Raw genomic sequence first — 14,162 nt, 5'->3', positions numbered from 1 at the left:
AAAAATACTAATTAATGTAGAATATGAGAAATGGAGGAGGAGAGAGAGGGAGAACAACAAGGAAGAAATCAGCTTGGAAAAGCCCACCTCTCTACTTCTAGGGAAAGCAGAAATCAGTATCAATAGAAGACAAAGATTAAAAACATCATCACCAACCAAAGCAAGGCAGTAAGCATAGAAACCTATGATTTCATTGTTAACAGAGAACTCTTAAAGAGGAAATATTCTCCACCAATGCAGACCAGAAATTGCATAAAACAGCCTTGACATTCAGAAGCAACATGATCCTAAGGCAAATCACCTAATATCTTATACTTCAGTTTCCTTATTTTTAAAATGAAAAGTGTTGGATAAGATTAGCACACTAATGTCTCTTTCAGTCTAGATCTTACTTCACAGAGCTTTTGTATGTTAAGCTTACCATTACCCATAGAGAGGAATTCCAATATGTAATGGCTTTAGTTATTCAGAGAAACTAAGATGTAGAGATGTATTTTCTAAGTGTAAGTCTGTAGAAATATACCCACTTTTGCTCTACCTTGCCAAACTCGGATCTTAAAAATGATAAAGTACAGATGCATATAGTTACAATAATAAAAATGTAATTGCTGGGGGAAAAATGTGTCCGCTCCATTGGAGGAATTTATTGCCGATGGATGCAATGGTGTAAGTTATCACATAGGGAAAATGGAAGTGGATGATTGAAATATATCAGAGGTTGGGCGCCCATGCAAATGACCTAATGATTTACCTATGTACTGGGAGGGAAGTAGATTAAAGATAAATCAAGGCCTGTGATGAATGGAAAAGAAGATTTATTAACAAATCAATTTAGGAGTCAGAGAGTGACATAATCAGACATATTACCAATTACTCTAAAGATTAAAATGTAATTTTCACTTTGAGTCAAACATTGAGGTGATAAGTAACCTCTCCAGAGAAAATCTAAAGGATCAATGTAATGGAAGACCTTGGTAACCCCCACAAAGAGTAATATGGAAGATTAAACTGTGAATTTTCAAAGAAATAGAAATGTGTATTTGATAATAACTTTATCTGAAGGCAATATTAATTTTAAGTTGTTGTACTTCTTAATCTCAGCAGTAATAAAAAATGGTGACTATTATTCAATTCAACAACAAGAATTCATTATATAATTATCATGTGCCAGATGATTTGTCAGGTACCACATATAAGGACAAAAATGAAACAATCCCTGTCTTCAAGGAGCTTATCAGGGAAGACAACATGTATACATGTAAGTGAAGAGTTGATATGATATAATAGAATCAGTACAACCTGGGTTCAAATCTTTCCTCAGAGATTTATTAGCTGTATGATCCTGGGCAAGTCTCTCTGTGCTTCCATTCCCACATCTAAAAAATGAGGGCATTAGACTCCTTGCCTTCTAAGATCCTTTCCAGTTCTGAATCTAGTCTCTTTCTCCTGATATATGCACTTTTCTTCCCCCATTAGAATGTAGACTCCTTGACTATTTCATTCTTTCTATAAATTGCATCCACAGTGTTTGGCAAATAAGTACTTAATAGATGCTTATTGACTGATCCTATGAAGTAGGATTTCAATCAATAAATATTTATTAAACACTTACTATCTACCATACACTGTACAGGAACAACTACATAGTAGTCTCTGTCTCAGAAGTTACATTCTATGAAAATAGCATATATAACAATTGATCCCTCCAACTCATTCCCATTCTAATACATTTAGGGAAAAAATTAATATCTGAATACATTTGGCATGAGAAGGTTCCTGGAAAATGGCTTATGGATCACTTGAGAGGGCAGTAATAAGGGAACCTATTCAATACAGGCTCTGGCATTGCCCAATAATTCCCCGGCATTGCCAATCTTGTGTTTTCAATGTGACTAAGGGCAGCATTGTGCTGATAGTCATATGTGATCTAAAGGATAATTGTGAAAAAAAATTCCAGCACTACACTCATGAATCAGATGATAATAAAATAATCAACTCTGGATTTCAAAACTTGTTCATTTATACAAGGGAAGACTTCATAAAACTGTGATCAAGAAGAGATGTCCAAATTTGTTTGTATAACTAAAATTTTTTTTATTTAATGGATATTGTTGTACACAATGGGGTTCAATAAATATGTATGATTTGTCTTTAATTTTAAAGTTGCTCCAGAAAGGAGAGCATTTAGGAATCAGCAAAATCCAGGTGACATGTCAGAGATAAATGTTGTATGTAGACATTTATCCCATTATTAGCCCATTATTTATCCCATTATTTTGTACAAGTAGGAAAAACTACTACTAACTCTATCAAAGACACAATTATCTCTATATAATAGCAAAGAAGATGACCTTAAAGTAAAGTATCTTCTAATTCTAAAATTTGGCAACCTATGAAAATGAACAGCAGTCAATAACCTTCTGTCTTCCTTAAGCCTAGTAGCAGCTGGAGTATATCTTATCATTGAAGTGCCCATGCTATCCTGGAGTCAAGGGAGAGAACAGAGGACATTACCAGATGCCATGCTGGATCACAGGATGGGATGATATGGCATAGACTGGCATGGTGGAAAGGTTATAACTTGCCTAGAGTCACCCAAAATTCTCCCTTCCTAGTCTGATGCCCAATGCCACACACACACACACACACACACACACACACACATAAAAAAAATCTAGCTTAACTACTCCCAGAGAGTCAGCCTACTGTTCCTCTCATCCAGAGGCCAACTTTCTACTTATTTAGAAAGTCTTTTTAAAAATGTGTTAGCTAGAGGTTAGGGAAGCAAATATTTATGAAAAGATGACTCTTAACAGGAACTGGCTCAGAATTCTTCAGACTGGTATATTATAACAATAGTAATAACTGAAATCTACATAGTACTTTAATGTTTGCAAAGTACTTTATGTGTGTTATCTTGTTTGATCCTAACAACAACTCCATGAGGTTGGGGGAATTGTTATCCCCATTTTATTGGTGAGGCAACTGAGCTTAAATGATTTGCTGGGATCCACACAGCAAATATCTAAGATTTGAGCTCAGATCTTTGAGACTCCATCCACTATGTCACCTACCTGATAGGGGGCTGACATTAAAAATTATCAGTTTGATTCCAGTTAGATTCGATGCAGTATAGGGGAATAGGAGCTGAAGTGGGCGTCAAATATGTGGGTTTAAATCTTGCTCCTGATACTTATTAGCTTTATAGCACTGGGAAAGTTACAACCTGATGGAGGTTGCTACTTTATAAAATGAGGATAATAATACACGTAGTACCTACTTCACAGAGCAGCCACATGGATTAAATGAGAGGAAGTGGAAGAGATACTTTGTTAACTTCAAAGTGCTATATAAATATCAGTGTTACAAAAAGGACTTTTCTCTTAAATATGTTGCAAAGTAAGTTTATTGTACCTAAGTTACCATAGCATTTAATGAAACAAAATTACTTGTAGTAGTAATAACTGCAACAGCTGTAGTAGTAGTAATAGTAGTAGTAGTAAGTAATTTGTAATGATAGAAGCAGCAGCTGCAGCACTACCAGTAGTAGTAGTAGTAGTAGTGATAGCAGTAGGAATAGAAATAGTTGTAGTAGTAGTAGTGGTGATGGTGATAGCAGTAAGAGTAGAAGTAGTTGTAGTAGTAGTGGTGGTGACAGTGGTAGCAACAGCAAGAACTTTTATATAGTGCTTTAAGGTTTTCTAAATTGTTTTTTTTTTTTAATACCATCTTATTTGATCATCACAACAGCCCTGAAAGGTAAGCTAATTTACTATCATTGTTTTAAGCGATCTGTCTGAGATCACACAGATAGTATTTGGATTCAGGCCTTCCTGATATTAGCTACCGAGTTTTATCCATTTTGCTGACTAGATATATGATTGAAGAAGCTGCTTAGAGCAACAATTTCTTGCTTGCATCTCATCTCTCCTAAACTTTTTCACACTCTCTCTCTCCCTTTGTCTCTGTCTCTGTCTCTATCTCTGTCTCTCTTTGTGTGTGTCTCTGTTCCTCTCTCCTTTTTCTCTCCTTCTTCCTTTCTCTCTGTTTTCTCTCTTTCTCCCTCCTTTCTCTCTCTCCATCTCTTCCTTTCTCTTTACCTCTGTCTCTCTGTCTCATCTCTATAAGGCCAAAAGTTCCCTCCCAGTTTATGAACCAGATATAGGACCTGAGGCTCAGCATTTTCAAACAGAAGTCGTTTCTCCCCCAGAGACTCTATGTAGTACAAGGGCCCACAGGGCTTAAAAATCACCACAGGCATGAGACAAAATTGCATTACATAGATTTATATATGATTACAGCCTTTCTGTACAAAGATGTACAAAATAACCCATCATGAGCAGATCACATACTTTTGAGCTTGAGTGGTGTTTTTTATTTAAGTGAATAGATTTCTACCGGGTAATAATACCGCTGGTCAACACTCAACAAATTCAATTGATTTACTCCTTCTGATGATAAAAACTGAGTCCACACATTTTGTTGTGAGGCTCAAGAAAGATCATACCTACAAAGTTCTTCACAAACTTTAAAAGTCTATAGAAATGTCAGAGGTTATTAACATATTCCCCATCTAATTTAAAGGGGCTGCCATTTTGAAAGTTGTCACAAGGACATTACCAGTTTTCAATGGAAAGCATAATACTCCATGTCTAATAACACAAAAGTTGTGTTTCACAAGTATAACATATCCACATCTGTGAAAAATGAAAATGCAGTTATTGACTTCCCATTATACAAAATTTTGACATATAGTATAGGCAATTTAAAGTTTTATATTAGCTAAGAATTCTCACTTTTACAAAGGAGCTTACCACAAGGTGCTTTGAAACAAAAGAGTTCCTTATGGATAGAATAATGATGTGTTATACACCATTAGCATGCTAGAGTGAGAAAAAATAGATTTGACATCATAAATTCTGAATTTGAATTCAATCCCCCCCTCTTATTAACTGTGTAATGATAAGCTATTTCTGAACCTTGATTTCCTTACCTGTAATAAGGGTGTTGGCCATTAAGGTCACTTCCAGATCTAAATTTATGATGTAATTATCCCCTTTGAGTGAACTCATTGAAAGAAGAGAGGAAAACTTAATGTTCCAGTATTATGATTCATTTTTAGGAATTTTGCTTAAATATATGATCTGCAAAGGAAGTAGGATAGTAATATAGCAAGAATAAGTCATAAGTAGAAATTTCAGAAACTGGGGAAAGTTAATATGAGGGTAGAGGATCAAACAGGAAAGAATAAGGGTAGAAGGCAAGATTATTCATGTATAGGCTGAGATATACTGAACAGAGAGGTTGTGGGTATTCAGGAGATCAAAGAATTTGGAAACCAAAATGTTCAAAGGGAGTTGGAGTAGATGAGTCTAATTCAGATATCAAACTTATTCAAGAGGACAGGGAGTCATTTAAAGGCCTAGCGATGACAGCAAAAAAGATCTGGATGAGATGGCACTCACTGTAAAAGAAGTTACTGAGCAGTGGGACAGATGAGTCTGACTGAGAGTGGCACTATGGAGCAAAGAGTATAATCATTTCTCATTCTGGACTCATGCCCTGAGGTGTGAAAGAAAGGTCAGCCTTGAAGGTAATGACAAGAGGTATGGTGTCTTTGATAGAGAGCTAGGATTCAGAAATCATCAGGCAAAGCAAGAAGTGTGAATAGAAAGGATCTAGCACCGTCAATTTGGGGGCATCTGGCTCAGCCTTTTCATCTCACATGTTCAGAAACTAAGATTCAGAGACTGGAAATGACTTGAAAGGAGTTGCTCCATGATTGAAACTCAGGTTGTCTTATCTAAATCCAGCCATCTTTTTTGAGTCCTACAACAGAAGAGCTGTTGGAGGTCAAATGGAAATGAGAGTTGAAGAGAACAAGTGTTGGAGAGAGAACTAGTATTGAGTTTATAGTCCTATCAACTCTAGTGGGAAGGCGGGGAATATCTTGAGTGGAATGATAAAGGGTCTCAAGTCCATATCTTATGATGATCTATTAAAAACAACTGGGGATATTTAGCCTGGAGAAGACTGGGGAGGGGGAATGCTACTTATAAAGGGCAGTCATGTGGACTAGACTTTATTCTTACTTGCACCATTTGACTGCAGAGGACAGAACCAGAAGCAATGACAGAGGGGAGAGTGTGGGAGATGGAGAAGGGGAGCTGCAAAGAGCCAAACTGAATCTTCTTAAGTCTTCCTAACATTAGAACTGTCCAAAAGTAGAATGAACCTGTGGGGAACCTCTGCAGAATATTGATGCCCAAGAGTTGTATAGGAAAACAAGGCAAATTTGTATCACTTTTCTGTACTTTAGCAAGAAGTACCCGCATGATGAGATCACAGACCCATTAAAGTAAATATTTTAAAATAAAATTTTATTCCTTAGAATATAGCATTAAAGATAAAGGACAATTTCAGATGTTATATTCATATACATAAATGAGTGGATTTATTTTGTCATGTTTTTGCCCTTCTTTGTTCACTTCTCTTTCCATTCCCTAGGTGTGAGCACGCCCTATGATTTTTATGCTTTTCCTACCTGGATTATGAGAGGTTCTAACAGCTTCTCCACTGTATGTGTCTGGATCTGGAGATCCTGGGGATTCATTTTCAGTTGGATCGGCTTCTCAGCTGACATGCTGCCTGTGTATAAAGACAAAAATAGACACACACAATTATAAGTGAGTCAAAATAATTTCTGCAGGACAGAGCCAAGCTTAGGCAGAGTCATGGAGGTGATCAAGTTTCTCAGTGGTACTCCTTTCCCATTAGCCCCACCCTTTCAATTCAATTCAACTCAACTCAGCAAATGTATATTATGTACCTGCTAATAGAAAGATGAGGCAGAGCATTCCATGATTTTAGCCGCACCCTAAATTATTTTAGGAACAAGAGGGGTATGCTGTGAATGGTAAAAAAAAAAAAAAAAAAATACACCCAGTTGTCTGGGAAGGGAAATATATGTGTGACATATACCTAAATTTAATCTACATTAACATTTTCTATATTGCTTTTCAAAGTCTAGACAATCAATAAAACAATAAATCAACCCCTTATTTGTGACACTTGTCTATTTCAAAAATATAAATGTTCACACTGAAAATTTAACAATCAAATCTCAGTGTCACTCAGGACTGGCTCCACCATAGCCCTGGACAAGGAGAAACATTCATTTTCTCTAACGTATAAACTTTTGCACCTTCAGCTCCATTAAGTTCATGAATCATCCATGTGGGCACTTCTTCCAAAGGTACAGATCACAGAGTCTCCATGCCTCTTGTCTAAGTCTTCCTGGAAATTCACCGCAAAAAGTCTTCTTTCTATGTTGAGAACCTTCTTCTAGAGCTCTTCACAGTGGAAAAGTACTACCAAAACATGGGACCTCTCCATGGCTACAATATGGTGGACCCTCTTTTTGGCAACTTTCATATCATTTCTTTGAGCAGACCCTTACACTGTAGACTCTTTAAGCAGTCAATCAGTCTATAAGCATTTATTGAGCGCTTACTATGTGCTAGGCATTATGCTAGGCCCTGAAGATACAAAGAAAGTCAAAAGGAAATCAAGACACTCATGTTAACAAGAAAGACAGAATATTAAAGAACTGTATTATGAGATCTATGGTATAAAAGGAAACTAATCCCATAAGAAGCTCACTGGCAGGAGTGGGGACAAAAAGGTTTGGTGGGAAGGCCAGGAAAGGCATCTTAAAGAAAATATCTCTCCTGAAACCTTAGAGTGAACTCAGAGATTATGGTAGAGAACTAACTAGATTCTAATTAAGAAGTTATCATGTATGGTATTCATTTTCTAAATGGTATCAAAAAATAGATCTAGTCAAACTTCATAACTGATCCTTGATAATGTACAAATGTGTGTGTATTTGAAATACACATATCTGTGATTTCCCTGAATTCCCAAATGCTCTCCCATGGTCAGAGGAAATCTGGAAGAGACAGTCAGTTTCAGGTACTACATTTTTTAAAGGATGTTAATGAGCCAGAAAATGTTCAAAGGAAAACAACCAAGGAAGTAAAGAGGTTCAGGTTCGTGTTTCATGAAAATCTGTTGAAAGAATTGGGGGTGTTTCTCTTGGAGAAGAGAAGACTTGGCAGGGCAATTGACGGCTCATAGATTTGATCTAGGAAGCACCTTATAGGCCATTGAGAATACCCCCTTCATTTTAGAGATAAGAACATTAAGGTTCAGCCAGATTAAGTGATATTGCTCTCTCCTGCTTCATCTCTCTAATCACTTCTCAGTCTCCTTAGCTGGATCTTCAACTACATCATCCCCACTCACCATGCGTGTACTCCTACTTTCCTGGGCCTTTTCTTCTTCCTTTATACTACCTAACTTGGGGACTCTCACCAGTTCCCATGGATTAAATTATCTCTATGTTGAGCTCCTCTAATCTATTTATCCAGCCCTAACCTCTCTTTACCTCCAGCTTCACATTCCTAATGACTAGTTGGATATGTCATAGATATCTCAAAAGTAAATTCATGTTGGTTTCCCCCAAAACCCCAATCTTGCTAACTTCCCTGTTACTGTTGAAGGTATACCATCCTCCTAATAGTGTCATCCTTAACTCCTCACTCTCATAGCCTCATATCCAATCTGTTGCCAAGTGCTGTCAATTCATAACATTCTATGCCTTCTTTTCTCCTCTCACCCCGTCACTACCCTGGTGCAGGCCCTCACAAACTCATTCTAGCTTAGTGTTGGTCTTCTGGTTGGCTTCCTGCTTTATATCTCTCCCCTTCCAACCCATGCTCACTCTGCTAACAAATTAATTTACTTAAGCTCTGATCCCCTCTACCAAAAAAAAAAAAAATCCAAAAACACACACACACACAAAAAAAAAAAAACCAAGAGATCCCTATCACCTTCACCTCCAGTATTTGATATAAAACTCTTTGAAAGTCCTCCATCACTTGGCCCCCATCTACCTTTTCAACCTTACTGTCCTCCACACACTATGATCCAAGGACACTAGCTCCTTTGTGCGGCTATCTCCTCATTCCATGAGTTTTCACTGACTGTCAAAAGACTGGGAATTCTCTCCCTCCTCATCTCTGCCTCTGCCTTCCCTTACTTCCTTTGAATCTCAACTAAATTCCCACCTTCTACAAAAATCTTCCCAATCCCCCTTATGTCTTCCTTCCTTCTGAGATTATCTCCAAATAATATATATTTACATAAATGTATATATATATATATATATATATATATATATATTTATTTATTTATTTATTTATATATACACATATGTGTACATACAAACATATTCATAACTTGTTTCTCAAAGGTGTTTTTTCATGTTGTCTCCCCATTAGTCTATGAACTTCCTAAGAACAGAACAGGGACTGGTTTTGCCTTTCTTTATAGTAGCTAGCATAAAGTAGGTGCTTAATAAGTGCTGGTTGCCATGCCCATAATCACATAGCCAGTAAGTGTCAGAGGTGGGATTTGAACTTCCCTCTTCCTGTCACTCCAATATTCTATCTAATCAGTCTGCTGCCTCACATGAGATTCTTTTGGGATTGGGACTGGCCATATAGCAATAGATGACTGGTATTTTTAAAGTATTGATAAACATGTAATTGGGGAAGAAGATAAAATACATTTTTGAAAGTTATCAATAAAAATTTAAGTCCAAACTATTATGACTAAACTACCATCTTTTGTTTATAGAATTAAGATAGCTCCCAGAAATATTTCTTGTATTAACAAAATCCTAATGATTCTAGTATTCATCTCCACTCTTTTTAACTAATTCTCAGTTGTGTTCCCATCCTCCAAGAATCTAGGATTTTAACAGTGTACATACACCCTCCAACAACAAAAGTCACACCCCTTTGTATCATTTGAAGAATGGCTATCACAGGCAAGTTCATTGGCCCCTGGCCAGCTTTTTTGAGACTTAAACTAGTTTCTGGGTAGCAGAAATCCAACACTCATCCATATTCAAAGCCCTTCTAGTTTAGTAATACCACTTATACTTGTTCTTCCCTAAGACTGTCTTCAAGGGTAACTTCTACATCATACTGAAGCATCAAATGACATAATTAAATTCTAAAAATACCTGGAACCCCCATAGCAACCTTTCTTTTTTGGACTGGCCAAGAAACAATAACCTATATAATAAAATAATCTCTGAAATTGTAACCTCAGAATACATACACACATCCATATCACACATCAAATGGAGAGAAAGAGAGAGAGAGATGATAGATAGATAGATAGATAGATAGATAGATAGATAGATAGATATTTACCATCAACCTTCCTAATAGTAGATTTTGACAATTAAACTGAGCCAAGGCTTACTTGTCCTGTGATCACAAGGCCAGTAAGTGAAAGACATTTTAAAGTTCTATAATAAAGAAGCCTATAAAGGAAGTAGGGTGACACTCTGTACTCCCAGTTGATCCATGTAGATGCTTATATCTTAGAGGAAAATAGATTTTCAATAAAAAAAAATTAAAATAGGTCTGCAAGAGCCCATTGATCTCCAGGAATGTGGAACTAAGAAGAATGGACAATTAAAAGGAAAGAAAATCACTCAGCATTTTTACAGAGACTTTGCCTCTGGAAATGAAGGCTTTCCTGTCAAGAATCAGAGGGTGACTAAAGTCACCATGGCTTTTCCTGGTCCATTAATTCACATCCAATGAAAGGAACTGTTTGGAAGTGAAATGTCCCATAGCAAATACCCACAAAGCAGAAAGCAGAGATGACCTTGAAGGACCTATGTTCCACAAGATAATTAGACTTTGAATAAACTATGTTTTTCTCTCTCAAATCTAGTTGAAATCAGTTAGAACCACTTGTGAAACTGGTTCAAACTAATTAGAACTAATCTGAACTGGTCACAACTATATTGCCTTAACTGGAACTGGTCATAACTAGTTTATACTGGTGGGACCTAGTCTAAACCAATTTTGAAAAACCACAACTATCAGAAACAGAAAGACCATTTAGAAGCAGTTTAAGGCCTAAAATCACTTGTGAGTTGATTTTGTTTGTTTTGTTCATCAACACTGGTTGCAAATAAAATGAGATCCAGGTGGCAATGGACTGCAAATGGAAGAACATTATAAGCTAAAACATATAAAGTTCAACATCTGGCAAACACATATACATGATGTAATGAGAAAGGAAACCATACTTGGAAAGAACACTGAAATTAAAGGACCTGTATTCAAATCCAGGATCTGTTACTTATTACTCATATCACCCTGTACTTATCATTTAATCTCTTTAAAACTCACTTTCTACATTTAAAAAAAACTGGGAAAGATTGGGTAGATGATTTCAAGAATTCCTCCAGTTTTAGATCGATATTTTAAATAAATAACTGGAATATAGTAGAGAAATTATATTTTCATTTGTCCTCAACTTTTTTCCCTTTCATCTTTTTTTTGTATATATATATATATATATTTTTTTTTTTCCTGAGGCAATTGGGGTTAAGTGACTGCCCAGGGTCACACAGCTAGGAAGTGTTAAGTGTCTGAGGCCAAATTTAAACTCAGGTCCTCCTGACTTCAAGTTTGGTAATCTATTCACTGGGCCATCTAACTGCCCCTCTATGTATATTTTTAAACTCACAATCAACCAAAGACCTCCCTGTATGGCTTTGTTGTTTTCATTAGATGCTCCCAGAATGATTTCTCACTGAAATTATTGACCACAGGATGTAAGAATTCTATTTTTAAGAGATATCCATCAAGCCCTTTTTCCACCTGGTCATTGGGTCATATCCTCATAGTTAGCAATGCTCCATCTTTTAAAAATATCCTTTCTTCTGGTCTATGATATTCTAAGGTAACATGGAGGGGAAAGTATGAGGTTGGAAATGTGAGGACCTGGATTGAGATCCCATATGGTTTGTGTTCTTCAGTAAGTCATTCACCAGTTTCTTTAACATAAAATGAGGGGGTTATTCCAGATAACATCTCAAGTCCCTTTCAGTTTAAAAGGGCTACAAAGAGATACAAGATGAAATATGACTGTGATAGAATTATGCCCAGAATCCCAATTTCATGGCAATTTCAATTGTCTTAGGGTTCATAATTTCAATACCACACATTGACTCTTATTTTTCAAAATCAAATCCAGAATGGAAGTTCTCCTTTTCACCTCCATTACATCTTGTAAAATATAAAATTGTTGCCTGTGGAAATCAATAGATTATCCAACATGAGAGTTTAAACATAATAAGATTTGTATCAAATAATTAAGCAACTAGTGGTATCTTTTGCCACTTTGACATGGTTGTTGCCCCATCAAAAAAATTGGTGTCAGTGTGCAGGAGCTGTCCTTAGTAGTGGTTCATTTGAAAGAAAAAATCCAGAATGGGGCTAGCCCAAACTTCCTGTTTTCAAAATCTATGGAGCATTCAGCTTAACAAGGTTCCAAACTGTAAATTCTTTGTTCAACTTCAAAGTATTCCTCTGATCTTTCCCATGTATATATTTTGCTGACATCCATTTGGGCCTCTCAGATTTTCCTGTCTTTTGACCCTACTGATTCTTTATTGCCTCATTTGGTCTGTGGATTTGTCTGACCATTTTCTTAGCTTCCATATACTTCACCTAATAACCATCCATTTTTTCTAGTCATACAACTAAACTTTTACCTATGATCTGTTATATCTGACTTCATTGAGGACCTTCTTACCTAACCAGTATAATAATCTGTGCTATTCATGGAAGGCTACCATGATGTGCACAGAAGTTTTCCACCATTATTTACGCCATGTCTCTGTATTACTTTTGTAATCAGTATTAGGAAAGTATTATCTATATTCTCCTTTCAGCTAGATAGTCTATAGTATGCTCCTCAAAGAATGCCATTTCTTCTTCTCTTTTTTTTCAATTCCCAAGTATTCTATATAAGTTTTCATACTCAATATGAAGGATCTAGGTACAGATTTATATTTTCTTAACATTCAGTGCTGTAATACTCTCATTTCTTATGAAGAAGAAAAGCCATTCTATGACTATATTTTAATTTTGAGCCTTGTCACACCAAATCTCAGTTCAAAGAAATCTTATTTCCTCATAAGAGCAAAGCCTACATAATGAGTGTATGGTATATTTTTGCATTTCCAGTCATAGTACCTTTGTCTTTCTTGTATCTCTAGCATATAACACAATTCCTGAGTCATAGTACATTCTTAATAAAAATGCTTATTGGATAAATGAATAAATCAACCAAAGGAAAATAACTTTTCTCTGAATCATCAATCTACCCATGCTTTCATCTCTCAGTACAGTTTTACTTCTATAGCTTAGGACCTGAAAATTAGATTTCAAAACATAAGATCCTACTTAGATCTAGTTTTGAAGTTTTCTAGTCTGATGTTTCATTTTTCAGTCTACATATTTTGGGTATACAACCTAAAAACAACCCCATAAGTTAGGTACTATTGTCATGTTCATTTTGCAGATGAAAAAATTGAGATTCATAGATGTTAAGTGACTAGACCACAGCTACACAAGGAGAGTTGGGATTCAGTCCAAGTTTATCTGACTAAATTCAGCACTCTTTTTTTTCAGCAATTCACCAATACATTGTCATCAAAACCTCAGTTATTCTTCCTCAACATACACATTCCCATTGATGAACTCTTTCTTTACAGATCATGCTAGAAAATAATAATAGCCACCCTCCTAATCCTTAGAAATCTTATGAAAGATCCTGAATTCTTTCAGAACAACCGCAGAATTCTAAATAAAGAACAAACACCAGGGGTGCACAGCTGGTAGAAGTATCCTGAATCAATTTACTGTGTTTCTGGATCTTCAAAAACTAATTTGTTTGCCCCTCATAGAACTCCAAATGAAGAATATTGCGTTAGATTTTAGAATCTTTATATCAGAATGAAAATGGAAAAATTTAAATATGTTAGAATTTAAACACAAAAGCTTCCTAGAACTACACACACACACACACACACACACACACACACACACACACACACACACACTCTTAAATTATAATCACACAAAAGAATCATAAATAGGTATTATTTAATTTAAAGAGACTAAATTAGATCTTCCAGAATATATAAGCTTGTTTATATGCACACATATCTGATGAACTCTATGGGTCTTGAAACAAGGCCAAAACCAAATTTAATTAAG

General features: G+C 36.0%; 1 protein-coding gene across 2 annotated transcripts in view; it reads right to left on the bottom strand.

The window, feature by feature from the left end:
* CTNNA3 (catenin alpha 3) overlaps positions 1–14,162 on the bottom strand; it is a 2,038,107-nt gene that overhangs the window by 1,987,928 nt on the left and 36,017 nt on the right. For both annotated transcript variants that reach the window (XM_074296610.1, XM_074296611.1), the window contains exon 2: positions 6,545–6,648. In XM_074296610.1, coding sequence (XP_074152711.1) covers positions 6,545–6,643 — 99 coding nt within the window. In that variant the 5' untranslated portion in view covers positions 6,644–6,648. The remainder of the gene's footprint in view (positions 1–6,544; positions 6,649–14,162) is intronic.

Source organism: Sminthopsis crassicaudata, chromosome 2, assembly GCF_048593235.1.
Source record: "Sminthopsis crassicaudata isolate SCR6 chromosome 2, ASM4859323v1, whole genome shotgun sequence".
Taxonomy (NCBI): Eukaryota; Metazoa; Chordata; class Mammalia; order Dasyuromorphia; family Dasyuridae; genus Sminthopsis; species Sminthopsis crassicaudata.
The sequence above is the reverse complement of the archived record's forward strand: the minus strand, read 5'-3'. Positions and strand labels throughout refer to the sequence as shown.